Source organism: Dioscorea cayenensis, chromosome 12 (assembly GCF_009730915.1).
Source record: "Dioscorea cayenensis subsp. rotundata cultivar TDr96_F1 chromosome 12, TDr96_F1_v2_PseudoChromosome.rev07_lg8_w22 25.fasta, whole genome shotgun sequence".
NCBI lineage: Eukaryota > Viridiplantae > Streptophyta > Magnoliopsida > Dioscoreales > Dioscoreaceae > Dioscorea > Dioscorea cayenensis.
Genome location: NC_052482.1, coordinates 18,968,974 through 18,996,344, shown reverse-complemented (window position 1 = coordinate 18,996,344; position 27,371 = coordinate 18,968,974). Strand labels below are relative to the sequence as shown.

At 35.8% G+C, this 27,371-nt stretch overlaps 3 protein-coding genes across 5 annotated transcripts; 2 read left to right on the top strand and 1 right to left on the bottom strand.

Moving 5' to 3' along the window:
* The first annotated feature begins 4,492 nt into the window (after positions 1 to 4,492).
* LOC120273453 (solute carrier family 40 member 1) lies at positions 4,493 to 7,367 on the top strand. 3 transcript variants are annotated; one of them, XM_039280075.1, is made up of 9 exons: positions 4,493 to 4,786; positions 5,323 to 5,473; positions 5,569 to 5,644; positions 5,711 to 5,765; positions 5,918 to 6,370; positions 6,461 to 6,632; positions 6,734 to 6,871; positions 6,975 to 7,085; positions 7,201 to 7,367. In XM_039280075.1, exons 1-9 carry the CDS (start codon positions 4,671 to 4,673, stop codon positions 7,321 to 7,323), a joined length of 1,395 nt encoding a protein of 464 aa, XP_039136009.1. In that variant the 5' UTR covers positions 4,493 to 4,670; the 3' UTR covers positions 7,324 to 7,367. The 3 variants fall into 3 exon arrangements, with proteins under 3 accessions (XP_039136009.1, XP_039136010.1, XP_039136008.1); XM_039280076.1 differs by having other exon boundaries at positions 5,569 to 5,765; positions 5,918 to 5,997; positions 6,094 to 6,370; XM_039280074.1 differs by having other exon boundaries at positions 5,569 to 5,765.
* Positions 7,368 to 11,265: 3,898 nt separating this feature from the next.
* Positions 11,266 to 13,496, top strand: LOC120273856 (probable WRKY transcription factor 26). Its single transcript, XM_039280592.1, has 5 exons — positions 11,266 to 11,728; positions 11,836 to 11,985; positions 12,083 to 12,594; positions 12,686 to 12,847; positions 12,946 to 13,496. Exons 1-5 carry the CDS (start codon positions 11,444 to 11,446, stop codon positions 13,367 to 13,369), a joined length of 1,533 nt encoding a protein of 510 aa, XP_039136526.1. The 5' UTR covers positions 11,266 to 11,443; the 3' UTR covers positions 13,370 to 13,496.
* Positions 13,497 to 22,100: 8,604 nt separating this feature from the next.
* Positions 22,101 to 22,661, bottom strand: LOC120273262. The gene has a single exon (XM_039279891.1). It carries the CDS (start codon positions 22,659 to 22,661, stop codon positions 22,101 to 22,103), a length of 561 nt encoding a protein of 186 aa, XP_039135825.1.
* Positions 22,662 to 27,371: the final 4,710 nt, after the last annotated feature.

The window sequence follows — 27,371 nt, the reverse complement described above, 5'->3', positions numbered from 1 at the left end:
GACATGGCGGAGTTTGGAGAGTGATCGACCACAGCAAAAATTTGCCGGTAAGTTGAAAATGCGGGTTTGGGTAAGAACAGTCTGAAATAGTTCGGTGCTGTGTGGCCGACATAGCCCAGCATTTTGCGCGTAAAACCGTTACATTACACATTGCTGTTGCAACAGCTTCTAAATAACAGTCCTTTCTCACTTTATAAATATAGGCAGTAAACGATGATAGTATTCGGTGCAACATTCAGTAAGGTTCACAGACTCTGAACCATTCAAATAGCAGTTACTTAATAAAATAAAATAGTCACAGAATTAATATTCTGATCATCTCCAGATCCTCAGTGGCCCTCCTCTCAGCCTCAAACAGTCCTTCTCTCCCTGATCTCATCGAGAGGTAGCAGCTCGAAAAGTCACCGACAGCGTGCCTGGGGTTTCAGCACCCATTTATCCGGAATCACCAGTTCCCCACAACCGCTCCCCACCACGCATCTGACCGAGATCGACTCCTGTGCACCCCTGCCTGATCTCCGAATTTCTTGAGATGCAGTGTCTGAACCCACATTTCTCCCAATGTCCTCCTTATCCACCCCTCAGAATTAGATCCTGAAAAAGTCTGTCTCACCTCAGCAATGTCTGTTCCAGAGGTCCCTGCGGCTGAACGGATGAGCACTGACCATGACCTCGGCCTAAATGATCCTGACTGTCAATAAATCGGTTCCACCCCTGATCAATCAGCCACATCCCATCCTCTCAGAATCCTGTGATTCCAATCCGGCAGCCAACCGGCGGCAGCCTCTGCTCACGTCCGATTCCCAGGTCGTTGGCTTTTCTTATATTTCAGAGTCAGCAAGTGATCGGTTGATTATACTGTGTTCTCAGTGCCCTGTACCCAGGCCAGAGCTGAGAAAGCATTCCTGGAAATGAGGCCTGACCGTGACAGTGCACAAGATGAAAAAAAGAAAGCCAGTTTCTGTTCCCCATGAGGCTGAAACCAGAGTTTCTCCCCTCGGACCCATGCCTGGCCCAGTCTCGACGGAGAGGTCCTCAACACGCCCCAGGCGTGAATGGGAACCCAAATTGATTAGTTCTCTAACCTGTCAGACGGCCAGCTTTGTCCCAGTGACTAGTGAGTTTCATCCTGGCCTCATAAGCTGGCCTCTGTTGAACCAAGAAAGCTTCTTAAAGCCTCAGGCTATTCTCCATGCCCAAGAGTTTTGAAAACAATAGGTAAGACACACACACACACATTAATTTTAAAACTGCATTATTATTCATCTAGAGTAAAAAATTAAATGTAAAATTAACCAGAAATTAGAGATTGGTAATAGTCTTTGGACAAACCAATATCCTAGTACCAATAAGAGTTGATCGAAGGGTGGAAATGTTTTGGGTTGTTTAAGCAAATGATTTCGAAGCTGAAATTCTTAAAGGATATAAAAAGAGTTAAGAGATCTACCTCTTATAGGACTCCTCCGAATACTTTAACTGGCATCAATTTGGGAGCATCAAAGGAAAGAGCCAACATCCTGACAAATGCATGAATAAGTTAATCCCTTTTTTTTATCTAATGCAATCTCTAATACTGACCCGAAATATAACGTTGGAAATCGCTTTCAAACATATTTTCAAATTGTTAAATATTCAAAACACAAGTATCCAACTCCAACTGAATATACTAAAATAATAAAAAATAAAACCAAGACTATTCACAAATGCATCAAATGGAAGCATTGAGCTCTGAGAGGGGCTGAGGTCCATAAGAGCTTGAAGGAGTTTCCAAGAAGGTTCCATCCTCCACACGTGAGCCTGATCAAACAGGCAGTCACAGAATGGGACGCAATAATGAACCATTAAATATTAATAGATAACTGCAGAACCATATAAAACTTAGCCTCTAGCTAAATATTTCCATTTAAATTAATTAATATGAGTATCATGAATCAACTTTAAATATCTTCAACTTATAATATTTGAAAAGAACAAATGTCGGACAGTAATGAATTAAAGATTTCACCAAGATCAGAATTTTTCACCTGAATTTACCGATGTACAACCAAACAAACCTAGCATCCAGTCCATATTTATTTATAATTTTAACAATATATTTATTAACTTTGTTTTTTTTAACATTGGTACTATTTGGTTGAGATGCACCCAATATTAAAACTATAGAATACTATTATTATTTAGATATAATTTTGAAAATAAAATAATATTTTGAGAATGAAATATTTATATGATTTAATAAAATAAATAAATAGTCTTAATCAAGATGATAAAACATAATAGTATAATAATAGTGCAAATAAAGTATAATTTTTAAAAAGTATTTTTAACACTGTTTCCTATTTCTTTTTATTTTATTTTATTTCATATTTATTGCTTAATGATTTATGATTCCTTTGACTGTGCTTGTCCCTTGTCATTCTTCCCAAAAACAGTTGTCTCCGCAAGTCAACTGCAACTATTTCCGTCAAATGCCGTACTAAACCTACATTATATATATATATATATATATGTTTTCACAAATAATGAATAAATAATAATTATTTGAATATAGGGTTGACAACGAAACATATGATTTTACCAACCGAGTTATCAGTTATGTACGGATATACCTCCATTTTATTTTAACGGAATAATCAAATTTTATGTATCAAAAATTTGATTATTTCACAACTTTATATTTAATTTAAAACACAATCAATGTAACGTTGCTTTAATTTTTGATTAAAAATCACTACGCTAAAAACGACGTATTAGATCATGATAAAGTGAATTCATGAAGATTAATTCAACACACGTAGCTAGCTCACACTCGCTAATCAGCATCATCACGTTAAATCTATGAGATGTCAAGATTCTATAATTTATGAAGTTCTGTACTTATTTATTCTTTTCACGGCATTTATCACCATTATCCATGTGTTTATATATATATATATATATTATTTGAATATAAAATTAAAAGTATTCATATCCTCAACACGAGATGAAGATTGAAGAGGAAAGATTTTACAACTTGGTATTTTATGACAATTAAGCATATTTAGATTATGAGACAAGCATTTCATTTTCTAATATTGTTTATGAAGTTTAAATTTAAATAAACTATTGAAACTGTATTATATAAAATATTAATTTTATATAATATCAATATATTGATAACTAATAATCTACATAATCCAAACATCACAGTATCTCAAAATCTCAATTTAGTCCACTCTTAAATTTCATCACTATTACCTCACATATTTGTATCTTGTTATTTGACTAAGTACTCGTAATTTCTTAGTTTTATAAAATACATATTAAAATTATTGATAACGGTATAAAACACATGTTATATATACCACTACTTAATCAGTCCATATCATATACCACTACTTAGATCAACCCTAATTCCAATTTTATCATGTCTAATAGTATGAACATCAAGTAAAATGTATAAAGATATGCATGTTCATATATAATATATATGATAATGTAGAGAAGTTACCCCCACATAGACATGTTTTTTATTACTTCTTATCAACCATGCAATGCATGTGAGGAAGTTGAAACTCTCGACCTCCTTATAAGAGTCAAAGATCTGTGCTTGGTAATTATATGTATATATATACATATATATATGACAATGTACATGCTATCTCACACTGACGTATATACTTTTATTACTTCTCCTCAACCATGCCATGTATTGAGAGGAATTTAAACTTTTGACCTTCTCCTTATAATTATTATAATAGTCTTACTAATTACAATTGTTGCGATGACTATATATATATATAGTATATGCTGTAACATCACGAGACGTCTCGAACATCGGTATAAACAAAAAGTTTGAGAGAGATGGAGAGTAAAGAGAGATAGTAAGAAAGACTTGATGACAAGAACATCGCAGTGCTAAACTATTGTATTGTCTCCCATCTGTGGTGTAGTGTTCCCCAGGTGTAATATAAAGCTTTGTTGCTTTCAATTACAGTCTAGTCTGAGAGATTGAATTCAATAACTATTACGCATCCTCGATCTACGACTCATATCAAAAATATTGTGAATCTCATTTTTCATCAAGCTCACTATATATAAATATAGAAACCATACATGTGAATGATTGTGACCATTGATTTCGATCCAAGGGTTAACAATCAACATGCTTGAGATTACATATCTATGACGTACGCTCGTAGTAAGATTAGTTCTATATATATATGTGTGTGTGTGTGTAAGAACCAATAAAAAAAACCATAGAATCAATTAGAATACATATCTAACACATTTGTTTTTATGATTTTAAAGAAAATACCAGAACACTTAATAAATAGAGTTAATTACAAGGGGCTTAATGAAAACAAGCTCCACATCAGAGATTTTTATTTTAATGGAGAAGAGAAAGTCTAGTTCAGGTAGCAGTTGATACTGCGGGTCCTGAGAACAACTACTCCCTCACAGATCTTTTGTTCTCCAATTCATGCATGCATTCATGGCGGCATTCTGATGGCAAAGCCTGAACCTTTTGTCATCCAGTCTCTGTTTCTGTCGTCCTTATCCTTTTGAGGCAATAAACAACTAAGGGAGTGAGTATCTAAGGTGTCCTATCTCAGTGAGTTGTATATTCTTGTTGCTGGATTTAGTTTAAACCTTGGCAAAGAGGTTTTGAAAGAAGAGAAGTTGTGGTCATGGAGGATGTCAACATGAGGCAGCCTCTGGTTCATGGTTCTTCTCAGCAATCTCTCACTTTAGCCTTCATTAAACGTATGTATGTTGGTCACTTTCTAGCAAGGTGGGGGGCAAGGTAAAGCCCTCAACTTTCCTTCTGTTTTGTTTTGTCTTTAAGTTTTCCAATCTCTTACTCTTAAAAAGCTGACTTTTTTTTTTGGTGCTCCAATCTATTGTCAATGTGACTGTTGGTGTTTTCCATTAAAGCTGCAGTTTTTGTATTTATTTGTAGATCTTGCATGTGTTATCAGTGATTTGTTTCTTTTAGAGGGAGTTTGCAATTGTTTCCTGTTTTACCTTTGAGTTCATCAATATGTCTGTATTTGTTTAGTGAGTTTTTAGACTATCAGATGATAATTAGAGAAACTTTTTACTTCAGTGCAATTGCTTATCTTATTTGTTCATGCTTTTGATGTATAAGCTTTGAAAGAAGGGGGCACAAAATAGATGGGCATTTTGTTATCAGTTTCCAGTTTCCTCTGGTATTAGTTTTAATAAATTTATCAGATTAGATAGATGCTACCCATTTAATGTTCTGGTTCCAATTTCTGTGGACATTGATTGAGTTAAAATTTTCTTTAGTCCACATTGAAAAAATTTTCTTTGTTGCAGGATGTGGGAATTTTCAGTTGGTTTATACATGATAAATCTATGGCCAGACTCTTTGCTCTTCACTGCAATCTATGGTGTTGTTGAATCTTCATCTACTGCACTATTTGGCTCAGTTGTCGGCAAGTGGGTGGACAGATTAACTTATGCAAAGGTTTGTGCTATTAAGAACCTTATATAAGAGTTATGCATCCCATTTGAATGACGAACTTTGATGATTTACATTCTCTTTATTCCTTTTTGTGGCAGGTCCTAAAGCTCTGGTTACTGACTCAAAATTTATCATTCATAGTTGCCGGAGTCACAGTGACTGCATTACTGACATGTTACAATCTTAAGTCCACTTCTTTTTCGACATTTTTATCGTTTGTCATTATAGTAAATCTCTCAGGTGCAATTGGAGTTCTGTCAACTCTTGCCGGTACTATATTGATTGAAAGAGAATGGTAATTCTGATTCTCCCCTGCATTTCTCTTAGTTCTCTAGTTGATAAGAAGTCCAAATTCTGACAGATATTTCTTGACTGTTAACATAATTCAGTAAATAAAAGACTTGAATTGCAATGATAATGATGTTAACATTGACGAATTTTTCACAGGGTGGTTGTGATTGCAAATGGACAGCCTGCAGGAGTGCTAACAGAAATGAACTCAACAATTCGACGGATCGATCTAATCTGTAAATTACTCGCCCCTGTGTTTAGTGGTTTCATAATTAGCTTCATATCATTGAAAGCTTCAGCAGTAACTTTGGCACTCTGGAATACATTATCAGTGTGGTTACAGTATTGGCTTCTAACATCAGTTTACAATGGTATTCCGGCTCTAATCAACACCGATGAACAAAGAAAAGCAAAACCAATTACTAGTAACTTGCTAGAGAATGAATCATATTTCAACGAAAACACTTCTTTTGCTCATCTTCATTGGTGGAACAGAATACCAGAAATGCTCTCAAAAATTCCATTCTTGGATGCTTGGATTTTATACTCTAAGCAGCAAGTAGTGCTTCCAGGAGTATCACTAGCATTGCTTTATTTTACTGTCCTAAGGTACTAAACTTAATCTACGCAAAAACTTCGTCTGAATTTTTATTCGAACATAAATGCATAACAATCAATTCACAAATCATTCTTTCTCAGCTTCGGAACATTAATGACAGCAACCTTACAATGGAAAGGCATACCCGCTTACATTATCGGTTTAGCTCGCGGCTTTAGTGCTATTGTCGGGATTTCTGCAACAATGATATACCCAATTGTTCACTCTCATATTTCAACTCTGCGAACCGGATTATGGTCTATTTGGACTCAGGTAATTTATACAAAGAAAAGTTACTAACATTGCAGTTACTAATTAATTACTTACTAAAAAGATCTCAATTTTTTTTTTGTTTTTGTTTTCTGGTAATCCAGTGGAGTTTTCTGTTACTATGTCTTGCATCTATATGGATTAAAAACAATGGTGTTTCAGCATGGATGTTGATGGGAGGAGTTGCGGCGTCGCGTCTCGGTTTATGGATGTTTGATTTATCTGTTATTCAACAAATGCAGGTATATTAATTACCTACAATACATCATAAAATTAATCTTTGATAAGTTTTTCTTAGAATGTTATCAGATAATTCAAACATGAATCTCATTCTCTTGTTTGAAGGATGAAGTTCCTGAAAGTGATCGTTGCATTGTGGGAGGTGCCCAAAACTCATTGCAGTCAATGTTGGACTTATTGACTTATATTATGGGAATCATTGTCTCCAATCCAGAGGTTTGTTCCTCACTACCATGCATGCTTTCAAATCAAAGGAAAATGATTGAAAATTTTTTATTTTATTTATTTATTTATTTTCTTATTTAATTTGTTCTTTGTTATTTATTTTCAGGAGTTTGGTAAGCTGGTGATAATGTCATTTGTTTTAGTAAGTTCAGCTGCTTTGTTATACACTCTTCATGTTTATCAAGTTAGAAAGCATCTGTTTCATTTTGAGAAGTTTCTCAAAGTTTAATTTATTGTAGAATTTTTCTTGTAAAAAAAATAATAATTAATTAATTATATGAGTTTTGTTATTTTGATGAAAATTTTTGTGCTTGTAAATAAGGACTTTTTTGAGGACTTTTTTAGCAAAACAGGTGTGAAAATTAATTATTTGAGTCCGCATGTGCCAAGAAGTCGCCTTGGCAAGCAAGTAAGCGAGATACTTTTTGTTGGTACGAAATGACGTAAATACCCTTGAAAAGTCTTTTGTGACGTTTCTTCATGGTAAGCGTGCGCATCACGGTCGTGGGCCCTGTTGGAATAATTTATTATTCAGTCTTATCAGTTTTCATTTCTTCATCATCTAGATAACCTCTGCTTTGGTTTATTTATTTTTATTTTTATTTTTATTTTTATTTATTTTTAAATGAGTAAAATAAGAAAAACCATTGAAATATTAATTAAAAAATTAAATTGGAAAAATTTTTAATAAAAAAACTTGTCCTAAATCAAAACAAACACTTCTATCTAATTTTTTATTAATGTACAAAGACACATATACCCTTATTCTAAGCTATTTTTTTTTTAACCATTTAAAACAATTTTAATTACATAAGTGGGATATGATTATGATATATGTTTTTTGGATTTTTGATAATTTAAGTTGAGTATTCGATAATTAAAAAGTGTTAAACCATAAGCTTAATAATGTAATTAGAATAATTATTTTGGAGTAAAACTTCAAATAATAAATTAATAAGTTTATCAATCCTGTTCAAAAGCTTTTTGTATTATGATATGATTGGCAATGAAAATGTCTAAGTGCTTCTTCTTAAACAAGTTTCTTGCACAAGACTTATCTATCTCATTGTTTAAATTGACTTTATGTTTTAAATATATTGGCTGCATTAGATCATACCTACTTTCACAATTATTTAACAATGCACATGGGTGTATATATATATATATATATATATATATATATATATATATATATGAAAGTAATGATATTTTTACCTAATAGATTTTCCGAATAGGTTTCCCGAATGAGTTGGATGTTAAGTTGGTATCCATATCAACATCAACGTCATTCTTTTTTTATTTTTTATTTAAATAAAATTTTAATTTCTTTTTATTATCTAAATTCTAAATTTAAACATTTAATCGTAAAAAATAAACATGTAAATGATAAACCGAAAACCCCTCTCTAAACCCTAAACTAAAAATCATAAGCCCCCGCAGGGGGTCTGTGTTTTTTTGTTTATGGTTTAGGGCATAGGATTTAGGGTTTATGATTTAATATTTATTATTTAGGGTTTAAATTTTTAGATTTTAGGGTATAGATTTTGTAGTATTTGGGTTTATGATTTTAGATATAGTTTTCTAAATTTTTTTTTAAAATTTTAAATATTTAAGAATTTTTAAGGTTCAAATTTAAAGTTTATATAAAAAAATAATGAGGATGAGGATGTGAATGACAAGTTGGGCATCTACGTCAGTCATTCGGAAAACATATTTGATAAATTTATTCGGTAAAAATAGCATCATTATATATATATATTGATAAAGTGGACAAGCCACAAAAATAGACCATATATAGAGCCGTAAAGTGAATATCCAATCTTACATCTTTATTTGGGAACACGGGACTCGGGTAGCAAGTACGAACTCATGTCAGATATTGGTTACCACTACTTTGCTGTTAGAAAATTTTGAACTCAAATTAATGGAAATTTCTTATTTTGATTTTAATTAAATGAGGATTTTAAATAAGTGAGATTGTGCGGCTGACGTATGAGACCTTTGGATATATATATATATATATATGAAATTGGATAAATTATAATTTTATCAGAGGAAGAACAAAAAGATGGCAAAACAAAATGACGCCGGAAGAGTTCACACCAAAATCAAAGAAAGCCTTCTTAAATGCCCTCACTGTCGCTCTTGATGAACAGACCCCAACACTAGACACAATCAAAGTTATTAACATTTATTTTCCCATTAATAGATGTATCCCTGGATGTCACCAATATCACTATTAATTATTGATTTATTTATGATGTATTATACTCCCTCATTAGTTGTTATGTTTTGAAGTTGTTTTTTTATTTTTCTTTACTTGCCACGTTAAAAATTATATACAGTGTTAAATAATTTTTTTCAAATTTATTTTTTAAGGGTCGTTTGGTTCATAGTGATGATATATTACCATGTAATGAGATTACCATGGTAATATAAGTGAAAATGTTATAAAGTTGGGAATATTGTGATAATTTGATATAACAATGTTTACTTGGGAACTCTTATTACTGGAAATAGTTCATTGCTGTGTTTGGTTGTCATGGTAATCAATTTGCTAAAATATAAAAAATTATGAGATTACCACGGTAATCCAAGATATACACCAAATTTGGTGGTAATAGGATTACCAATTTTTTTTGCAATATTCTCAAATTTGTAATTTGATATTACCATCCAGATTATCACCGGTGCAATATCAAATGCGATAATATTTTCATATTACCACGTAACATATGATAATTTTTTTACATTACTGCGAACCAAACGGCTCCTTCATTTAATATATTTATATAATTTTTAATAAATCACAATCAACTAAACATTAAACTATATACTTTACTTATGGGTTTTTAAATAAGGGTAGTTTTAGAAAATAATAAAATATTCTATAAAATATAAGTAACTAATTAATTTTAATTAAATTTTTTTAATATGTATAAATTAGATAAATGTGATAAAAAAAAAAAGAAAAGAGTATTTAGCATTGGTTTATGCGGTTTATCTTGTACCACAGTAGATTTGGGTTTTTTTTCAGCCGAGGTTTGGTATAATCATATTCATCTATTTAAAAAAAAAACATGCACAAGAATCAAGATTACATCTGAGTTTAACAAAGATGCCGTTTAAAAAAAAATTAAAACCATAATTAAAAAAAATAAAATGAAAATATCTATTAAAAGTACTGTAGAGAAATATCTGGGCAAAAAAAAAAAGCATTAAATTAAAAAAATCCATGTGGAAATACAAGGCTGAAAGTTTTGTCCCACATCACCAGGATGGCCCTCCACCGTCAAAAAACATTATCCATCTTTTATGTTCATTCACAACATTGATCAAAATAAAAATGAAATAATTATTTTTATAAAAATATTTATTACCAAAAATAACTTTTCTACAAAATTAGCATAGAACTATAATAAATAAATCACAACCTTCTTAATAGAGCTAATAAATAATATAGTAACAAACTGATAGGAAATAATAAAGTAAATTTAAAAATATAAATGTAGAAAAAAAAAAATAACAACAACAAAACAAACAATCTGATAATGGTTGGTAGGAGATAATCATTTAAAAGGATTATTCATTCCCCGTGATACTTAGAAACACGATTAGTGTTGAACTTTTTTGGTCGGTAAAGAAAACTAAGACAAACAAAATTAAGTTTGATAACCGATATAAAATCCTTCAATTCAAGTTAATTTTCTTAATTTTCAACACCATAAAATATCTAAAAATATATATATATAATTAATTTATAGGGAGTAACATAAATGAAAATTAGGTTTATACTAACGGTTGTTTTATCTATTGGTATCGGATCTCTTGCATAAGGTTCTCATTTCGAAGAGATCTTAAATTCAAAACCTACATAAAACAAGGTGAAAATAAAAGTATTGTTAAATTTGTAAGTGCACTTCACACCTATATCCATCTCTGACTTAAAACTTTAAATGTGAGAAGGGTTTATTACAATGAGATAGAAAATTTTTATGAAATAAACAAAACCCAATAATTCAAAAGCCATCAACACCAAAAACCCAAATCAGTCATTTCAACCCTTGGAAACAACCATCCATACATACATACATCCATACATGCATGCATGCATGCATGCCATCATAATAGATAGCCGCCTTACAAATCCAGTCAAACGCACGAGGTTTGACCAACCTAGCTTCCCTAATAGTCAAAGTTGGAACACTCCATCAGCTCTCCTGCTTCTGGGAAGCATCTCGCCATCCATCCTCCCCCTACAAACCACCACCTTCCTCCTTCTTGTGATCATCTTCCTGATCCTTCCCTCTCTTCTCCTCCTCTCCATCTTATCTTCTTCTTCATCCATTATGACTTCATCTTCTTCTGCTAATTCCCACTCCTCTGTTCCTCCTTTCTCCTTTGCCACCACCCCTTTCTCTTCTTCTTTCTCTGAGCTGCTTGCTGGAGCTGTAGACCATGATGAAGACCTTTCTCTTTCTCCTTCTAACTTCTCTCTCACAAGGGGTGTCCCAAAGTTTAAGTCATTCAATCCTCCTTCACTTCCCATCTCCCCTTCTTCTTGTTTTTCCATCCCTCCTGGTCTTAGTCCTGCTGAGCTTCTTGATTCTCCGGTTCTCCTCTCTTCTTCTAATGTATGTATAACTCTTTTATATATCTCTCTCTGTTTGAAGATTTACTTACTTTCTAAATTATATATGAGATTTTAATTTGGATTTAATTAATTATTTTTTGTTTTCAGATCTTGCCTTCTCCCACCACTGGGACTATTCCTGCTCAATCTTTCAACTGGAGAAGCAGTTTTCAGCAGCAACAGAGCATCAAAGAGGAACCTAAACAAACCAGACCTTTCTCTGATTTCTCCTTCCAAACAAAGCAAAACTTTCATCATGTATGTATTACTAAAACCCTTTTAACATATTAATATCTATGTTGCATATATATATTTATATATACTTATAGATCTGTTTTAATTTTCTTATGAATAGAATGAAGAACAAAAAGTGATTCCAACTTTGCAACAAGACTACAACAACAATAACAACAACAACAACAACAACAACAACAACAACGCAAGTATGAAAGAGCAGAAGAAGTCAGATGATGGGTATAATTGGAGAAAGTATGGGCAAAAACAAGTTAAAGGAAGTGAGAATCCAAGGAGTTACTATAAGTGCACATACCCTAATTGTCCCACAAAAAAGAAGGTTGAAAGGTCTATAGATGGACAGATAACTGAGATTGTATACAAAGGAACACACAACCACTGTAAACCTCAATCCACAAGGAGGAATTCAGCTTCTTCTCAGGCTTATCAAGCCGTCGCCCCTACCGAAACCAACGAGCATTCATACGGTACTCCGATAGACTCCGCCGCCACCCCGGAGAACTCTTCCGTCTCTTTTGAGGATGATGATGTTGATATGAGCTCAAAGAGAAGCAAAACAGGATCTGAAAACTTTGATGATGATGATAACAATGAACCTGATGCTAAGAGATGGTAAGTTAGAGTATATACTATATATATATATATATAATATAATCAATATATATATTCATAATTCAAATGCTCATGTAAATGATATTTTCAGGAAGAAAGAAGGTGAACATGAAAGCATGTCAGCTGCCGGAAATAGAACTGTGAGAGAGCCAAGAGTGGTGGTTCAAACAACAAGTGATATCGATATCCTCGATGACGGTTACCGGTGGAGAAAGTATGGTCAGAAGGTTGTGAAAGGCAATCCAAATCCAAGGTGAGCTAATGGTTTCACATAGCTAGGTTAACATAGTAAGTTCAAACTTGAATATGTTGTGTATATATATATTTACTGTTTTATTGCATTGATTTCAGGAGTTACTACAAATGTACAACTGTGGGATGTCCAGTGAGGAAGCATGTAGAAAGAGCTTCACATGATTTAAGAGCAGTGATCACAACCTATGAAGGGAAGCACAACCATGATGTTCCGGCAGCCCGGGGAAGCGGCAGTCACGCTGTCGTTAACCGTTCTACGGCCGATGTTAATGTCACGACGGCGATAAGGCCTTCGGCGATGTTCGGTAGGGGTGGTGGTGGTGGATCTCAAGGCCAAGGTCCATTCACTTTGGAGATGTTGCAACCTCAAGTTAACTATGGAATGGTCTCAGGTTATGATAATGCAATGGCTTCTTATTTGAACCATCAACAACAACAAAAGCATTTGGAGAGTGTTATGATTTCAAAGGCCAAGGATGAACCAAAGGATGACTTGTTCATTGAGTCATTGCTATGTTGATGTTTATTAGTGTTATAATTTTGATCATGGTCTTGTATATTTTGGTAGTTATAGGATTAATTATATTGTTCATTTGTTGGTGTATTTTCTTTCATTTAAGGAACTTGATCAAAGAATTTATTGATAATTTTTTTTTTTAATTTTATTTGGTTGGTTGGAAGGGTTTGAATAGTCAGAGATTTAGAGCGCATAGACAAAGACTTTGTTAGGTCAGTCAACGCCTTTAATTTTTTTCATTGACTTTAAGGGATGAAGAAGATTCGGTTCACTTTGGACACGCTATGTAATCTAATGCAATGACGTTTTGCACACGTGTTATGTTAATTTTTTTAGTGAAGGTGAGGTAATTAATTTAATTGATTTAAAATTTTATTCAAATTAAGGTGTGATTAGTGGTGGGCGTTTGAATATATTTAATTGAAACATGCCACAAAGTCAAAATAATGTAACTCACTAAGAGTTAAAATTTATGATAAGAATTGTGTTTGTTTATGGTTCAGTGTCACCTATCTTGTTTTTTTATATAATAAATTTTTTGTTTAAAATTAAAAGAAACAAAAGATGTCAAAAGTTTATATCATAATCATAATGTCTTGGACAACACGGCTCAACAAAGCCAATCTAGTGGTCCAACTTTAGGGATAACATAATAATTCATCAAATTTAATATCTATATATATATGAAAAAAATAATTATGAATAAAAATAAAAACCAAGCTTGAAGAAGCTATATCGCTGATTAGACAAAGTTTCAGCTTCACTGACCCCCTTAGACAAAGTCTTAGCTTCACTAACCTCCCTTTCAATTGAATTGAAAAGTCGTTCTAGTGCTAACTTAAATTTTGATAATTTTATTTTATTTTATTTTCATTATTGTTGAATGGTTTGTTTTTTTATTGGTTTTTAAAATTATTTATTAGTAGTATGTGGGAGTCTTTATTATTAATGGTAGTTGTTTTATTGTGGTCTATTTGTATTCGTTGTTTTTTATTTTAATAAATTATAATTTATATACTTCTTTAAAAAAATATTTAAAAATTTCAAAGCATGTAAAATAAAAATAATTCACTACACGAACTAAAACATGTATATATATATATATATATATATATATATATATATATTTACAGGAATAATAAAGCACACAGATTAATTAGAAAACACTAGGTGCCAGTTTTGACTTAGCATAATAAACCACGGAAATATATAAATGAAATATAATATATAATTACAAGTTTTTATATTATGAGGAAATTGGAAAAAATCTCAAAATAAAGAATCAAAATAATGGGCCACATGTCTCTCATGTGAATCCCATTTTTTATACTAAGAAATTATTGCGGATACCCCATCAACAAGATAATATATCACCATGTGGATGCAAAGTGGATGACAACTATTAATATGATGTTATATTTCATTTATAGAATATCAAAATTAGGAGTTTTAGTTAGAGCTCAATAAAAGCATTTTCAACTACAAAACTCTTATTCCTCTGATTGTAGCTTTTAAAATAATTTATATGACTATCTTAAATTTAAAAAGTGTAGACCAAACTAAAAAATCTTAAGACTTGTATTCCCACTTATTAAAAACAAACAAACAAACAAAAATAAGCATTAACTTTCCATCATCTCTCAATTCTAACTTAAGCAACCACCCATGTAACATCTACATTAGTTGAGATTTTTATTATTAGTGACAGCACATCTCATGTGCACCATCACTTGTACCACTCCTTTTGTTACATCTCTCAGTGTTAAACTTTTTTTGGCTGGTTATTGCGCAAGACGCTGCCCCTAAATTTGTTTTTTTGATAGGTCACTAATGTATAATATATATTTTAGTCAAACTTTAATTTAAATTAAAATGGTTATACAACTTTTATTTTGTTTCATCGAGCACTCAGCTAAGAAATTACAGTCTATTTTTGATGATGTATATGCCGAAAATTCTTTGCTATTATATATATGACACGTTGTCTACTCAACTGACAATTGTATCTCACCTACTGACAGAGAATTTCTAACATTTCATTATCAAAAATAGATCAAAATATATCGGATAATTCTCTGTTAAAACAAAATTTAAATTGAGTAATCATTTTGATTCAAATTATAGTTTAGACCCCAAAAAAAGGCCATAGTTTGATGTCCCTATCAAAAAATTTACCCCATATAGATTTTGTCCTAGTATGTTATCTCCCATGTTCTCCCATCTTTTGTATTCTGCATCATTTGTATTGTTATTTTTTTTTATAAATATAGTTTATTTATCTTTTTGAAAAAAAATATTTTTGATATGTGCACATTTATTAATAAATATTCATAAATAATTTTTTAAAAATGTATATTGTCAAACTTATTATTATTATTATTATTATTATTATTATTATTATTATTATTATTATTATTATATATGCGAGACAAATATACAGTTAAAGACCTTATTATTCGTTATTTCTTTAGTAAAAAGAAAATTATTATAAAAATTGTTGCTCAAGTTTTCAGTGAAAGAAGTAAAAAAAAATACATGTAATATTTACAGTTTTGAGCTTAATTCTTATAAAGGGCGGTTCAATTATGAGAAAATTGCTTGCATAATCAGTTATATTTTCTTAAGAATATTAAAACAAATTTGGTTTTTACTGGAGTATATTAGGTATATATTAAAATAAAAATTAAAAAAACTCTAATTGGTTATTTAACCAAAAAAAAAAAAAGTAAGGAAAAAAGCGGCCAATAATTCAATGAGCACATTTGATTGATGTACAAGTTTGTTGTGATTATGAAAAGAAAGTCATATAATAATAATAATAATAATAATAATAATAATAATAATAAGTGTAAATTGCTAAAAACACCCTCAAAATTTGCAATATGCACAGATTCTCTCCTTAAATTTGGTTATCCATAAAAACCCTTTCTTTTTCAATACAATGATTTTTTAAACCCCCCAAACATTTAACAGTGATTGATAGAGTTAATTTGGAATTTTTTGGACGAAATTGTCCCTCGCGTGGGAAGTTGTGGCAAATGTGACAGGGTTTGACTATAATGCCCTTGGGTGCAATGAGTTTCTATTTAAAAATGAGGCTTCTATTTAAAATATGAGATATGAGGTTCTGTTTAAAAAATGAGTTTCCTGTTTAAAAAATGAGTTTTCTATTTAAAAAAATGAGTTTTTTGTTTAAAAAAATGAGTTTTCTGTTTAAGAAATGAGTTTTTTTTTTAAAAAAAATAAGTTTTCTGTTTAAGAAATGAGGTTTCTGTTTAAAAAAATGAGGTCTCTGTTTAATAAATGAATTTTCTGTTTAAGAAATGAGGTTTTTGTTTAAAGAAATGAGGTCTATGTTTAAGAAATGAGTTTCTTGGGATGTATTTATCACCCCAAAATCTCTTTATTGCAGTTGGGCTGGGCCAATGAGACAAAGCATGCGGCTCACAATCACAGTCACGTTGCATGAAAAATGGGATTTCGAACCCTAGAATTTTGATCTCCACCTCGATCTAGATCTCGATCTTGCCAGAGAAAAAAAGGTCGCAACCTTTCGATGCCTTCGCTTGATGACGAGGAGCGTGCGGTCTTCCCCGAGGTCGACGACGAAGAAGATGAAAGAGATGAGGTCAACGACAGGGAAGATGATGAAGACGAAGACGAAGACGGCGAGATTGAACCCTCATCAGCGCCGCTTCCTCCCTCCGTTCCCGTCACCGACTTAGGCACCATGGATCGAAACCCGAATGATCCCTAACCCTAACCCTATTGCTATCCATGTTGCGGTCTCCGCAGTCGAGAATGATTCGTTCAAGTTCGGCACTTCTTATCCGAGCGTCGCCACGAAGACCCTCACCACTCCGACCGCCGAGGAACGTCGCCAGCCGGATCGCCAAAAGTCGAGCAAAGATTTCTCCTTTAAGACCCCACACGAGCAGGGCAGCCGAGATCGCTCGCGGATCCGGAGCTCGGCACTCAGCGTTCGCGCGAGATCGGCGACGATGAGATACTCAATGTCCCTACTCAATAAGGTTTACGTTTAAAAATGAGGTCTCTGTTTAAAAAAATAAGCTCTCCCGTTTTAAGAAATGAGTTCTCTGTTTATATGCTTGTTTGTCTTTGTTTAACTATCGATGTTTCTGTTTAATATATTGCGTTTACGTTTAAAAAAGTGCTTAAATATCGTTGTTTCTATTTAAATATGTACGAGTGGCCAAGATTAATTGGTTTTTATATGCAGGATTAATTTATCACATAAATATTTGTTTTTCTGTTTAAATATTAATGTTTTTGTTTAAAAAAATGAGTTTTATGTTAAAAAAAATGAGGTTTCTGTTTAACAAATGAGTTTTCTGTTTAAGAAATGAGTTTTTTGTTTAAGAAATGAGGTTTCTTTTAAAAAAATGAGGTTTCTGTTTAAGAAATGAACTCTCTGTTTAAGAAATGAGCTCTCTGTTTAAGAAATGAGTACATGTAAAAATGAATGCAAAAAAAAAATGAAAAAAATGTATGAAAAAATGTATGAAAAAAGAATGAAAAAAATGTATGAAAAAAATGTATGATGGAATTTCATAATGTAGGGGTAAAAAAGAAGTGAAACAATAAAGGAAGGGTTGTCTGAGGTATGCAAAACTCACAGGGGCTGTTTGGAAAGTTTTGAAATTATCAAGGGGTAAACAGTAATTTTCTCTAATAATAATAATAATAATAGTAATTAAGAGAAGTAGAGATGGTTAGATTGATCAGCCAATGTGATGTTTATTGGATAAGATACTAAGTTGGTGTAGGGAGTGGTTCACTTATCAATTCAATTAATTTGGAAGGACGTAACAGTGTCAATCTAAACTTGTCATTATGCTGCTGTTAATATAAACAGATATTTGTCTAAATCACTTATTTGATTTTTTTTTCCTCAAAATTTTCACTTTGTTATCTTTCTACTGTGAACAATAACTCATGCTCATTCTCATTGATATTATGGTTGTCCTTGCGATAAGAACCTCTAACGGTATTTCGGGTCATTGATTTATGGTTTATTATTTATAAGTTTAATTATCATACAGGTCCTTATAATTGTGTATTTTTTTAATCTTTTTAATATTTTAAGATACAATTAAGTTCTCATATTTAATTGAATTGAATCGATAATATTTTTGGGTATAATTAAGTCTTTGTAATTTATATTTGACTATCTACATAGCGGACTGAAATGACCTAATTCGACTAAATATAAGGACTTAATTGTTCTTAAAAATATTGTAATGGCTAAAAAAACAGAAAGTACACAATTACATAGACATGTAATTACATCTTATTTATATGTTCATAATTGAGTTGTAAAAAAAAGAAAATTTTTTTTAAAGAATTTTCAAGATTCGCAGTACAGTATAGATCTCAACATGAGGGAATAAATACAGCAAGACAGTTCATTAAAAATTGAGCTTGGCAAACTACAACACAAAAAGAAAACAGATATAAGTTGTAAAAAAATTATATTTATTTTGATTGAATCAAACAGGTAAAAGCTAAATAAGTAAATTACAATAAAAAAATATAATCAATAAATAATTGATGTATAATACATCAACTACGGATGTTCGTAGAACGTCCGTAGTCGAGTACATTAACAATTAAGTTGTTACAGTGAATACTAATTAATGCTTTAGTAGGGTCCATAAACAAAGTGATATTGTTAATTATATAGTGTATAACTGTTGAATTGAAATCTACGGTCTCTATCAACGTTCATAGATTAGAATTCTATGAACGTACTTAGGATACGCATCCTCATAGATTAGAAATCCAGCTAGGTGAATGATCAGCGCAGGATTTAAATGGGCCGGCTTTGAACATTGTCTTCTCAAGCCCAGAACTTTTTGGGCTTGTGAAGTCATAGTACCCAGTTGTGCTTGGACCGGAAGAAGAGGACTAAGTCTCTCATCAATCTCGATTAAAACTTGATAAAATTTTAAATTTAATTTAATGCATATTTAAAGCCTTGTTTGAATCAAGAAAGCTCTAATCATGATTAAGATAAATTTGTTTTTAATATTAATTCACATTTATTTTCTATTCAAACACTACTTTTGTTAAATCAATCAAATGGAACTATGGAAGATCCGTAATACATTGTTGCCAAAGTGTTTAATTATTTATATATAATAATCAAGTGAAAGACTTGAAATTACAAGAAGAAATATTAGTGCATATATATAACGAAATCAATGAGTTTAATTTTTAAAATTTTAATTAATTAGACAAAAGAAAGCAAAATCATTGACCATCGTTTGATTTTTGAAAAGGTGGATAAACCACTTCAATTAATGAAACAACGTACATAGCACCAACCAGAAAACCTGGTGAACAAAATCTTCTCTTACCACAAGAAGTGATACAAGAGAAACAAAACATACACCCCACGAGGATGAAGGATCATTCTCCCAAACTGAAAGACAAAAGGACTACTCCGTGCTCCGATCTAGTGCCTTCTCGGCCGTACTATCCCCCTGTCCCTCTGGCTCCTTGGCTCAAGGAACTTAAGGCTTCGTCTGACGGTAGCCATGGTATCTTCTAGTTTCGCCTTAGCTTCATCTGCAAGAGCATCGAACCACGACAGGAGCATACGATTAATACATAACAGAATTCAAATAGCAGGCAAAATTTTATCATTGAAAATTCTATCGTTGCGTGCAATCCAAATATTCCATACTAACGCCTTGACCACTAAGTCCACTGCTACCCTACTGTTGGGCCTCACAAACCCCCTCCACTCCTGCCACACCCCAATCATTGAACTCGGAGGTTCCGGGACGCCCAGCAGCCTGCAAAAGTAGCCCCACACTTCCCTGGCAACAGGACACTGAAGGAACAGATGATCCACAGATTCTGTATCCGCATGGCACATGACACAAGTTGCTGTCGGGAGTTTGTTACATCGTCTTATTTCCATGTTTTCCATTGTCAAAATCTTATTTTTCCAGACCAACCAGTTAAAAATATTAATCTTCTTTGGACATTTACTTTTCCAAAAGAATTTTGCAATTTCACACCTCACACCCCCATCATTAAGGAAGTTATAAAGTGACTTTACGGAAAAAGCCCCATTGCCATTAAGAGCCCATCTTTTTTTTTCCTTCACATCGTTTCCACTATTTCGCCACCTATCTCTGATTTGAACTAAATCTGCATCCTCACAGAAAGGATGCCCCTCAAGCAAGTGTGCCAAATCCTTGAAAGAAGCGTCTTGCTGTCCACAACCTCTGTACTGATCATGCCATTCATACATGGGTGCTCTGCCGTTGAGCCATCTATCTTTCCAGAAGAAAGTGTCCACACCAGAATTAACTTCACTTAGGACACAACACCGTAAGACCGGGTACACGCTCAGGACCCCACGCCAGAAGAACGACATCCTTCCCTTCCTTTTAGTGAACAGATCCCCGCAACTGCTACCGTAATTAAACTGGATCACCTCAGCTCCTCCCCAATTACCGTCATTGGCTAACTTCCACCACCACTTCCCCAGCAGAGCCAGATTGAAGTGATGAAGATCAAGAATCCCCCAGCCACCTTGCTCCTTGGCCCGGCACAGCGCTTTCCAGTTTACTAACCTACACCCGGGTTTATCGATGTCTGGCCCCGACCATAATAAATCCCTTCTTATCCGGTCAATAGCTTTAATCACCCACGTTGGCAGACGGAAGATAGACATCCAATAAGTTGGAATCGCCGACAACACAGAGTTTAGCAAGGTAATACACCCACCAATGGAAAGATGTCTACTCTTCCAAAAAGTTAAGCGCTTTCGCACTTTAGCAATTAGGCCTTCCCAATCCTGCTTACGGGGCCTCCCTCTCGAGATTGGAATGCCCAAGTATGTAACCAGTAACAACCCTAAATTACAATTCAAAGTCCCCGCAGCTGCCTCCTCTGGGTGCACCCCTTTCCTTACCGAGCAAAGACACGTCTTAGATAAGTTCACCTGAAGGCCGGACATACCTTCGAACAGGAATAAAATTAGCTTGATGATTCTGAGATCCTCCAAACCACCTGAAGTGAAAATCAAGAGATCGTCTGCATAATGAAGGTTGCACTTATTGTGAAAATTCCCCAGCGGTACCCCCACCAAAACCCTTGATGCTAGGGCATGTTCAAAAATTGTGCTAAGTACATCAGTAACCAAGATGAAAAGCAATGGTGATAATGGATCCCCTTGCAGCAGACCCCGACGGTAACGGATATAACCATTCGGAGCCCCCTTAACTAGCACATTAGCTTTAGTAGAGGAAAGAATGCTCTCAATCCATCCCATCCACTTGATACCAAAGCCCCTTGCTTTGAGCAGGTCCAATAAGAATTCTCAGTCCACCATGTCAAATGCCTTCGCGAAATCCACTTTCAAGATGTACCCCGGAAGTCTTCTTTTATTCATGCTAAAAATCAGCTCCTCAGCCATCGCCACGTTGTCCAGAATGCATCTCCCCTTCAGAAATGCAGAATTTTGGAAATAATTTTGAGAGATGAATTGATAAGACTGATGGGTCTGTAGTCTCCCGGGGATTCTGGTGACACCACCTTGGGGATGAGCACAATGTTCGCCCAGTTAATTCTTTCTAAATTAGCTCTTCCAAAATAGAAATCCTCACAGAGCTTGAAAATGTCATCCTTGACCGTCTCCCAGAAATTGTTGAAGAAGTGGATCGAAAATCCATCCGGTCCAGGGGCTTTATCCCCCCTAGACTGAGACCGCTTCCTTAACCTCAATCATTGTAAAAGGCCTGTCCAGCCCAGTCAGATCCACATGTCTCTTGTTTGTCATGAGCTTAGAGAAGTCCACCTTGAGTCTCCACGTTCGCTTGCTTCCAAATTGTTGTTGAAACCGATTAACAAACATCCTTCCCACCTCTTTTGGGTCCGAGATGAGCCTACCCTTATGAAAGAAACCCGGGATAAGGTTCCGACATTTCCTCCCATTCGCCATCGAGTGGAAAAATTTAGTGTTCCCGTCACCTTCCTGCACCCACTGAAGCCTCGACATTTGCAGCCAGTAAATTTCCTCTTGCTTGCGAATATCATCTAACGATTTCAAAAGGTGGAGCTCCTGAGCAAGCTCACCCGGTAACAATTTCTTAGCCTCCTTAAGGACATCTAACTTCTCCACCTCATGTAGAAGATTAAGCTTCTTTAACTTGATAGACCCAAAACAAACTTTGGCCCATCTCCTTAGCCGCTCCCTGAGACCAGCAAGTTTCTTGGAAACCACAAAAGCACCACAGCCTTCAGGAGTCATCTCCATCCACCATTGCTGCACAAGGTTCATAAAACCCTCCGTCGTAAACCACACTAGCTCGAACCTAAATTTTCTTGGAATAGAGCGTTGCTCCCCCACTCTCGAGCCGAATGGGGAACATGATCCGATCCTAGCCTAGGGTAGACTATTTTTGGACCGTACATGGGAAGCGCTCAGACCAGGCGACGTTCACAAAAAATCTGTCCAATTTCACCCAAGTAGGGTACACCTGCCCGTTGGTCCAAGAATATCTCCTCCCAACCGCCGTTGGTTCACAAAGATGGACGTCCTGAAGAAAACGATTAGCAGAATGAAGATCCCGCAGGTTTAGGACACCAAACGGTTTATCCTCAATGGAGAAAATGGCATTGAAGTCACCACATAGTACCCAGGGAATTAGGGGATCACCACTACAACTCCTTAACTCCTCCCAGAACCCAATTTTAAGGTCTCTCGCAATAGGACCGTAAAATGAAGTGCATCTCCAGCAGAAGTTGTCTCTCTTGTCGCGAAACTCCAGTGTTATGCTAAAAACCCCTACCTGTTCAATTTTCCCTACGATATTAGCGCTATTCCACCCGACAATCATCCCTCCCGACGTCCCATCAGCCGGGGCGACCGCGAATTGATCCAACCTAGAACCCCAATCTCCCTCCACACAGCTTGCGAAACCGAATCGAGTTTGGACTCCTGCAAGCAGCACACATCCGCATGGTGGAGACAGAGAAAATCCTTAACCAGGAATATTTTTGCCGGTCTCCCCAGGCCCCTAACATTCCATGTGATAATATTCATAAACACTGATGTGGTACGCGGACCTCAGACGAGGTCTCCGCCTGACCTGCCACTTGGTTCGTGCGGGCCAACTCTAGTAAACGTAGGCTATTCAAACTAACACTAGCAGAGTCGGAAAATTCAATACCGCAAGCATTGCAATAACTGATAAGTTGTTCATTAGTCCAGTCAGAAATAAGAAGAGGTTTATGTGTTGTACCTTCATGCACCCATTCTTGCACAGTCTTCTTCTTAGTTGATCTTGGCGGTTCGGGGATAAACCACGCCTCTGCATTAAATCTTGAAGACGGCTTCTTTTGTCTCTTGCTTCTTCTGGAGCCCAATGGGGGGTCTTTGCCACCGACCGAGCTATGCTCTTGCAATCCTGGTAGCAATTCCCGCAGATTTCTCTCAAACTCCGAGGTCGAGTCATTCGAGTCATCCTCCCCATCTGAGGTCAGTTTCTCTGCCGACAGCGAGTCCCCCTTCCCCTCTTGCAATTCTGGAACCCTCGATCCACCACCCCTGTCTACCCTCAAACAGGCAGGAAAAAGGGCCCATACCCCCTATGAGAGTTTCTAAGTAAAACCTGTAGGAGGCATCATCTCTGGGTACACCGTGACATCTCCGAGATCAATATTCCCAGGGATATCAAAAGCACCAATGTCACCCACCGGCAGTGGGTTCGCCACCGTCTTTGAGTGTCCTCCCCCGAGATTTGGGTCAACCGCATGACCTACCAGTGACCCAGAGCAGTAAAGATATCCCATCAATCCCCTATCCACCTCGCATAAGAGGATAGGATGATTTAGCCCACTAGTAGCAATCTCCAGCCCATTCACTTGAATCAGGCCCATTTCATGGCCCACTTCCTCTGCAATTGGGTTCAAGCCCATCAGGTTCCAATCGGACCCCGAACCAATTTCAATTGGGTTTAAACCCAACCGCTGGCCCGATCCAATTAAACGGCTCCCCTTAATCACCTCCTTTCCTTTAACCTGTTCCAGCAATAATTCCGTAGTCACACCAACTTCGTCCACATCCGCGTCAACCTTTGCCTGGTGTCAGCTGTAACCTCGTCAGCGACAACCTCGTCAACTTCCGCGTCAGCAGCGACAACCTCGACCTCTCGCAACTTGCCACGTGTCACGGTCCTGTTCGAGACCCAGCAGCCGAGCATCGCACTCTCCACTCGACACGTGACTCCATCGAGCCACTCCCCTTCTCTGACTCACGTCTCTTCTCTCCCACAAGCTCAGAGACCCAAGCCCCACTGGTCTTCCCACAGTGACCAACGGTCCGACCCAGGCCGGTCGGTCGGCGGGTTCCTCCCCCCGGTAGCTCACTGTGAAGGTTCAGACGTGAGCCTTCTTCGCGGGAGCTTAGCTCGACCGACGGAATGTTAACGTTACCCTCTCCATGGAAGCTACGTTCAACCGACAGAGATACCGACGGAGGTAAGCTTCCTTGCTCCTTCTTTTCGTCAGCTCGGTGCTGCAATATCGTTAGCCCTCCTCCTCTATCCGGCCCACCTGTCTTGCTTCAACACTCCCCCGAGCTCTCCGCCATAATTCTCCTACTCCGTTCATCCCCTCCCAGTCTCTCAGCCGGTAGTTCCCGCTGAGAAGCAGGTAGCTCCGTAGCAATGACTCCCCCATTCCGGGCCGTCTCCCACAGCACATATCTCCCCGGTCACGTAACTCCGCGGAACCCCTCTCTCCTCCGTGAGAAGAACATGGTACCTTCTCAAGCCCGAAATGAGAAATCGAGGCTCCATCCGCAACTCCACTCCCTCCCGTCGGCGCCTCACCAGAGCCTTCACAAACTTCTTATGAGGCTCCGACGCTTTAGACAAAGCGATAAGATCGCCCGCCGACCGTATAACCTGTTCGATGATGCTCAGCACCACCGTGGAGCGGGAGATTCCAATCGAGATCCACTTCCCTTCCCGTCGGCATCGTAGGGAGGCTGACTCCAGCGATCCAATGTGCCAAGCTCAACCTACATTTATCGTCCCTTGTCATAGCATCGAATGTCTTGAGCTTTACCACCTCCCGAACGACATCCCTGTTCTCGAACGGCAGGAGAAAAGAGTTCTCGTTCAAGGGGACCGCCGGACCTGCCATCTTGAAGTTAAGGATCGAAGGTAGGATCTGCAGCACACTCCCATCGTTCACATGTCCACCCACCACCGAGAGAACAACAACCTTGGCCAACTCCTCCCTCAACTCATAACTCTCTGGGGATAACGCGAGAGAAAGCGAAGCCCGGTTGATTTTTCGTCTATCCTTCTTCCCGTCAAGCATCTCCCCTTCCACTCTTCCCTGGGACTTCGTCTCCTTCTCCGGCATCCTCCTGACCACCCTCTCCGACTACGAAGATCCCACCTTTACCACTCAGCGACTTTTGAGCTGACGTGAACCTTCCTCGCCGTGGGCTTCGCCGATCCTCAACCGGACACCGAGCGAGCAACATGTCCTACTCCGAGCAGTAGCAGACACACCACTTGGTGCCGACAGTCCGCCGTGGAGTGAGACGTTCGGAAACATCTGCCACAAGCTCCATCCCGCGGTGACACATTTGGCTCAATCTCTTTTGATCGGTGCATGCACCCTTCTTTACTGTGAAGAGAAACAATGATAAGAAATAATTATGAGTGGCTTTGTGGGCATGTGCATGTTAGTCACATGTTGACTTATGTTTTATAAGGATATATTAGCATATATTATTATGTTAGTATATAAGGATATATTAACATATAATATATGCTAATAAGATTATCTCTCATTGAGTTGGGGATGAGATATATATAAGTCAGGATTTTCTTATTATTTTTTTCTTGAAACGAGCTTGAGAGTTGTTGAAGCCATCGGAGATATTCTTCATAGTGGATTTTAATTCCCGACTCCCGTGGAGACGTAGGCAAGAGGGCCGAACTCCATGTAATTACTGTGTCGTGGTTTGTGTGTGTTTTTCTTTCTTTCTCTATTATAGCCATATCTTTGCATGTGTTTTGGAGACTAACCTTGACAGGTTATTGGGACATCTACGGGTGTGTTAGTGCTTCCGAAAGGGGTCTTAAGTGAAGCCTTAAGTCCTCCCAACACTTACTGTTATGAATTTTGTTTATTACTAATTGTCCATCTTGCGCTTTTTTTGAAGTTCATGACCAAGCCATCTCAGTGTTAATTAAATGTACAAACTTAAAATCTTATTATAAAAACAAGAATAGGATCTTCTCAATTAAATTCTTCTACAATTACCAAAATGATAGTGGCCTTAGATGGTCTCTTAACAAACTTAGAAAAGAGTCTGTCTTATTTAAAATTAAAATTTTCAATTGATTTACTGAAACAATAAAATCATGATCTTAGAAAAACCTTGCAAAGTGTGATTATAACAAAATCTCGACCACTACAAGCATATGATGCCACGAAGCAAAGGAATTTGTAGATTATATTCTAATTAAATGTCAATTAGCTTCTAAAATTTAGACTTATTTCACTGTTTTACTTAACATTCTGAGCACACCCTCCACTCAGTAGTCTCGTAAGGAAAATTTGGTCTATAACTAGGGAGACATTAAACTTAGATTGACAGATCTTGAGAACAGTTTTATTCATCTAATTTATTAGACTATTGGGTACAAAGAAATAATAACCTTTTCAATTGCATCACACTTTCGCATTTTTTATTTTTCATATTTTTTCTATTCTATTTAATGGATAATGTGCTAAATGCCAGGAAATTCATCAGATTCATTTAAATTATTTATCTGAACAAATGGCAGGAAATTCGTTGGATTCACAAAAAATTGCAGCAAGGACAGCATAACTCCTATGTATCTCAACGAAGAATAATGATTGTGTTTAACATTTTAGGAATCTCAACAAAGATTAGTAATATTGTGTTCAGCACCTTATCTTTTGGTATTTTTGTGTT

Coding starts and splice junctions, on each gene's coding strand:
- LOC120273453 (XM_039280074.1), top strand. CDS start 4,671: ATGGAGGATGTCAACATGAGGCAGCCTCTGGTTCATGGTTCTTCTCAG. Junction 5,766..5,917: donor ATATTGATTGAAAGAGAATG/GTAATTCTGATT, acceptor AATTTTTCACAG/GGTGGTTGTGATTGCAAATG. Junction 7,086..7,200: donor TCATTGTCTCCAATCCAGAG/GTTTGTTCCTCA, acceptor ATTTATTTTCAG/GAGTTTGGTAAGCTGGTGAT.
- LOC120273856 (XM_039280592.1), top strand. CDS start 11,444: ATGACTTCATCTTCTTCTGCTAATTCCCACTCCTCTGTTCCTCCTTTC. Junction 11,986..12,082: donor CAAAGCAAAACTTTCATCAT/GTATGTATTACT, acceptor TCTTATGAATAG/AATGAAGAACAAAAAGTGAT. Junction 12,848..12,945: donor AAAGGCAATCCAAATCCAAG/GTGAGCTAATGG, acceptor CATTGATTTCAG/GAGTTACTACAAATGTACAA.
- LOC120273262 (XM_039279891.1), bottom strand. CDS start 22,661: ATGGAGATGACTCCTGAAGGCTGTGGTGCTTTTGTGGTTTCCAAGAAA.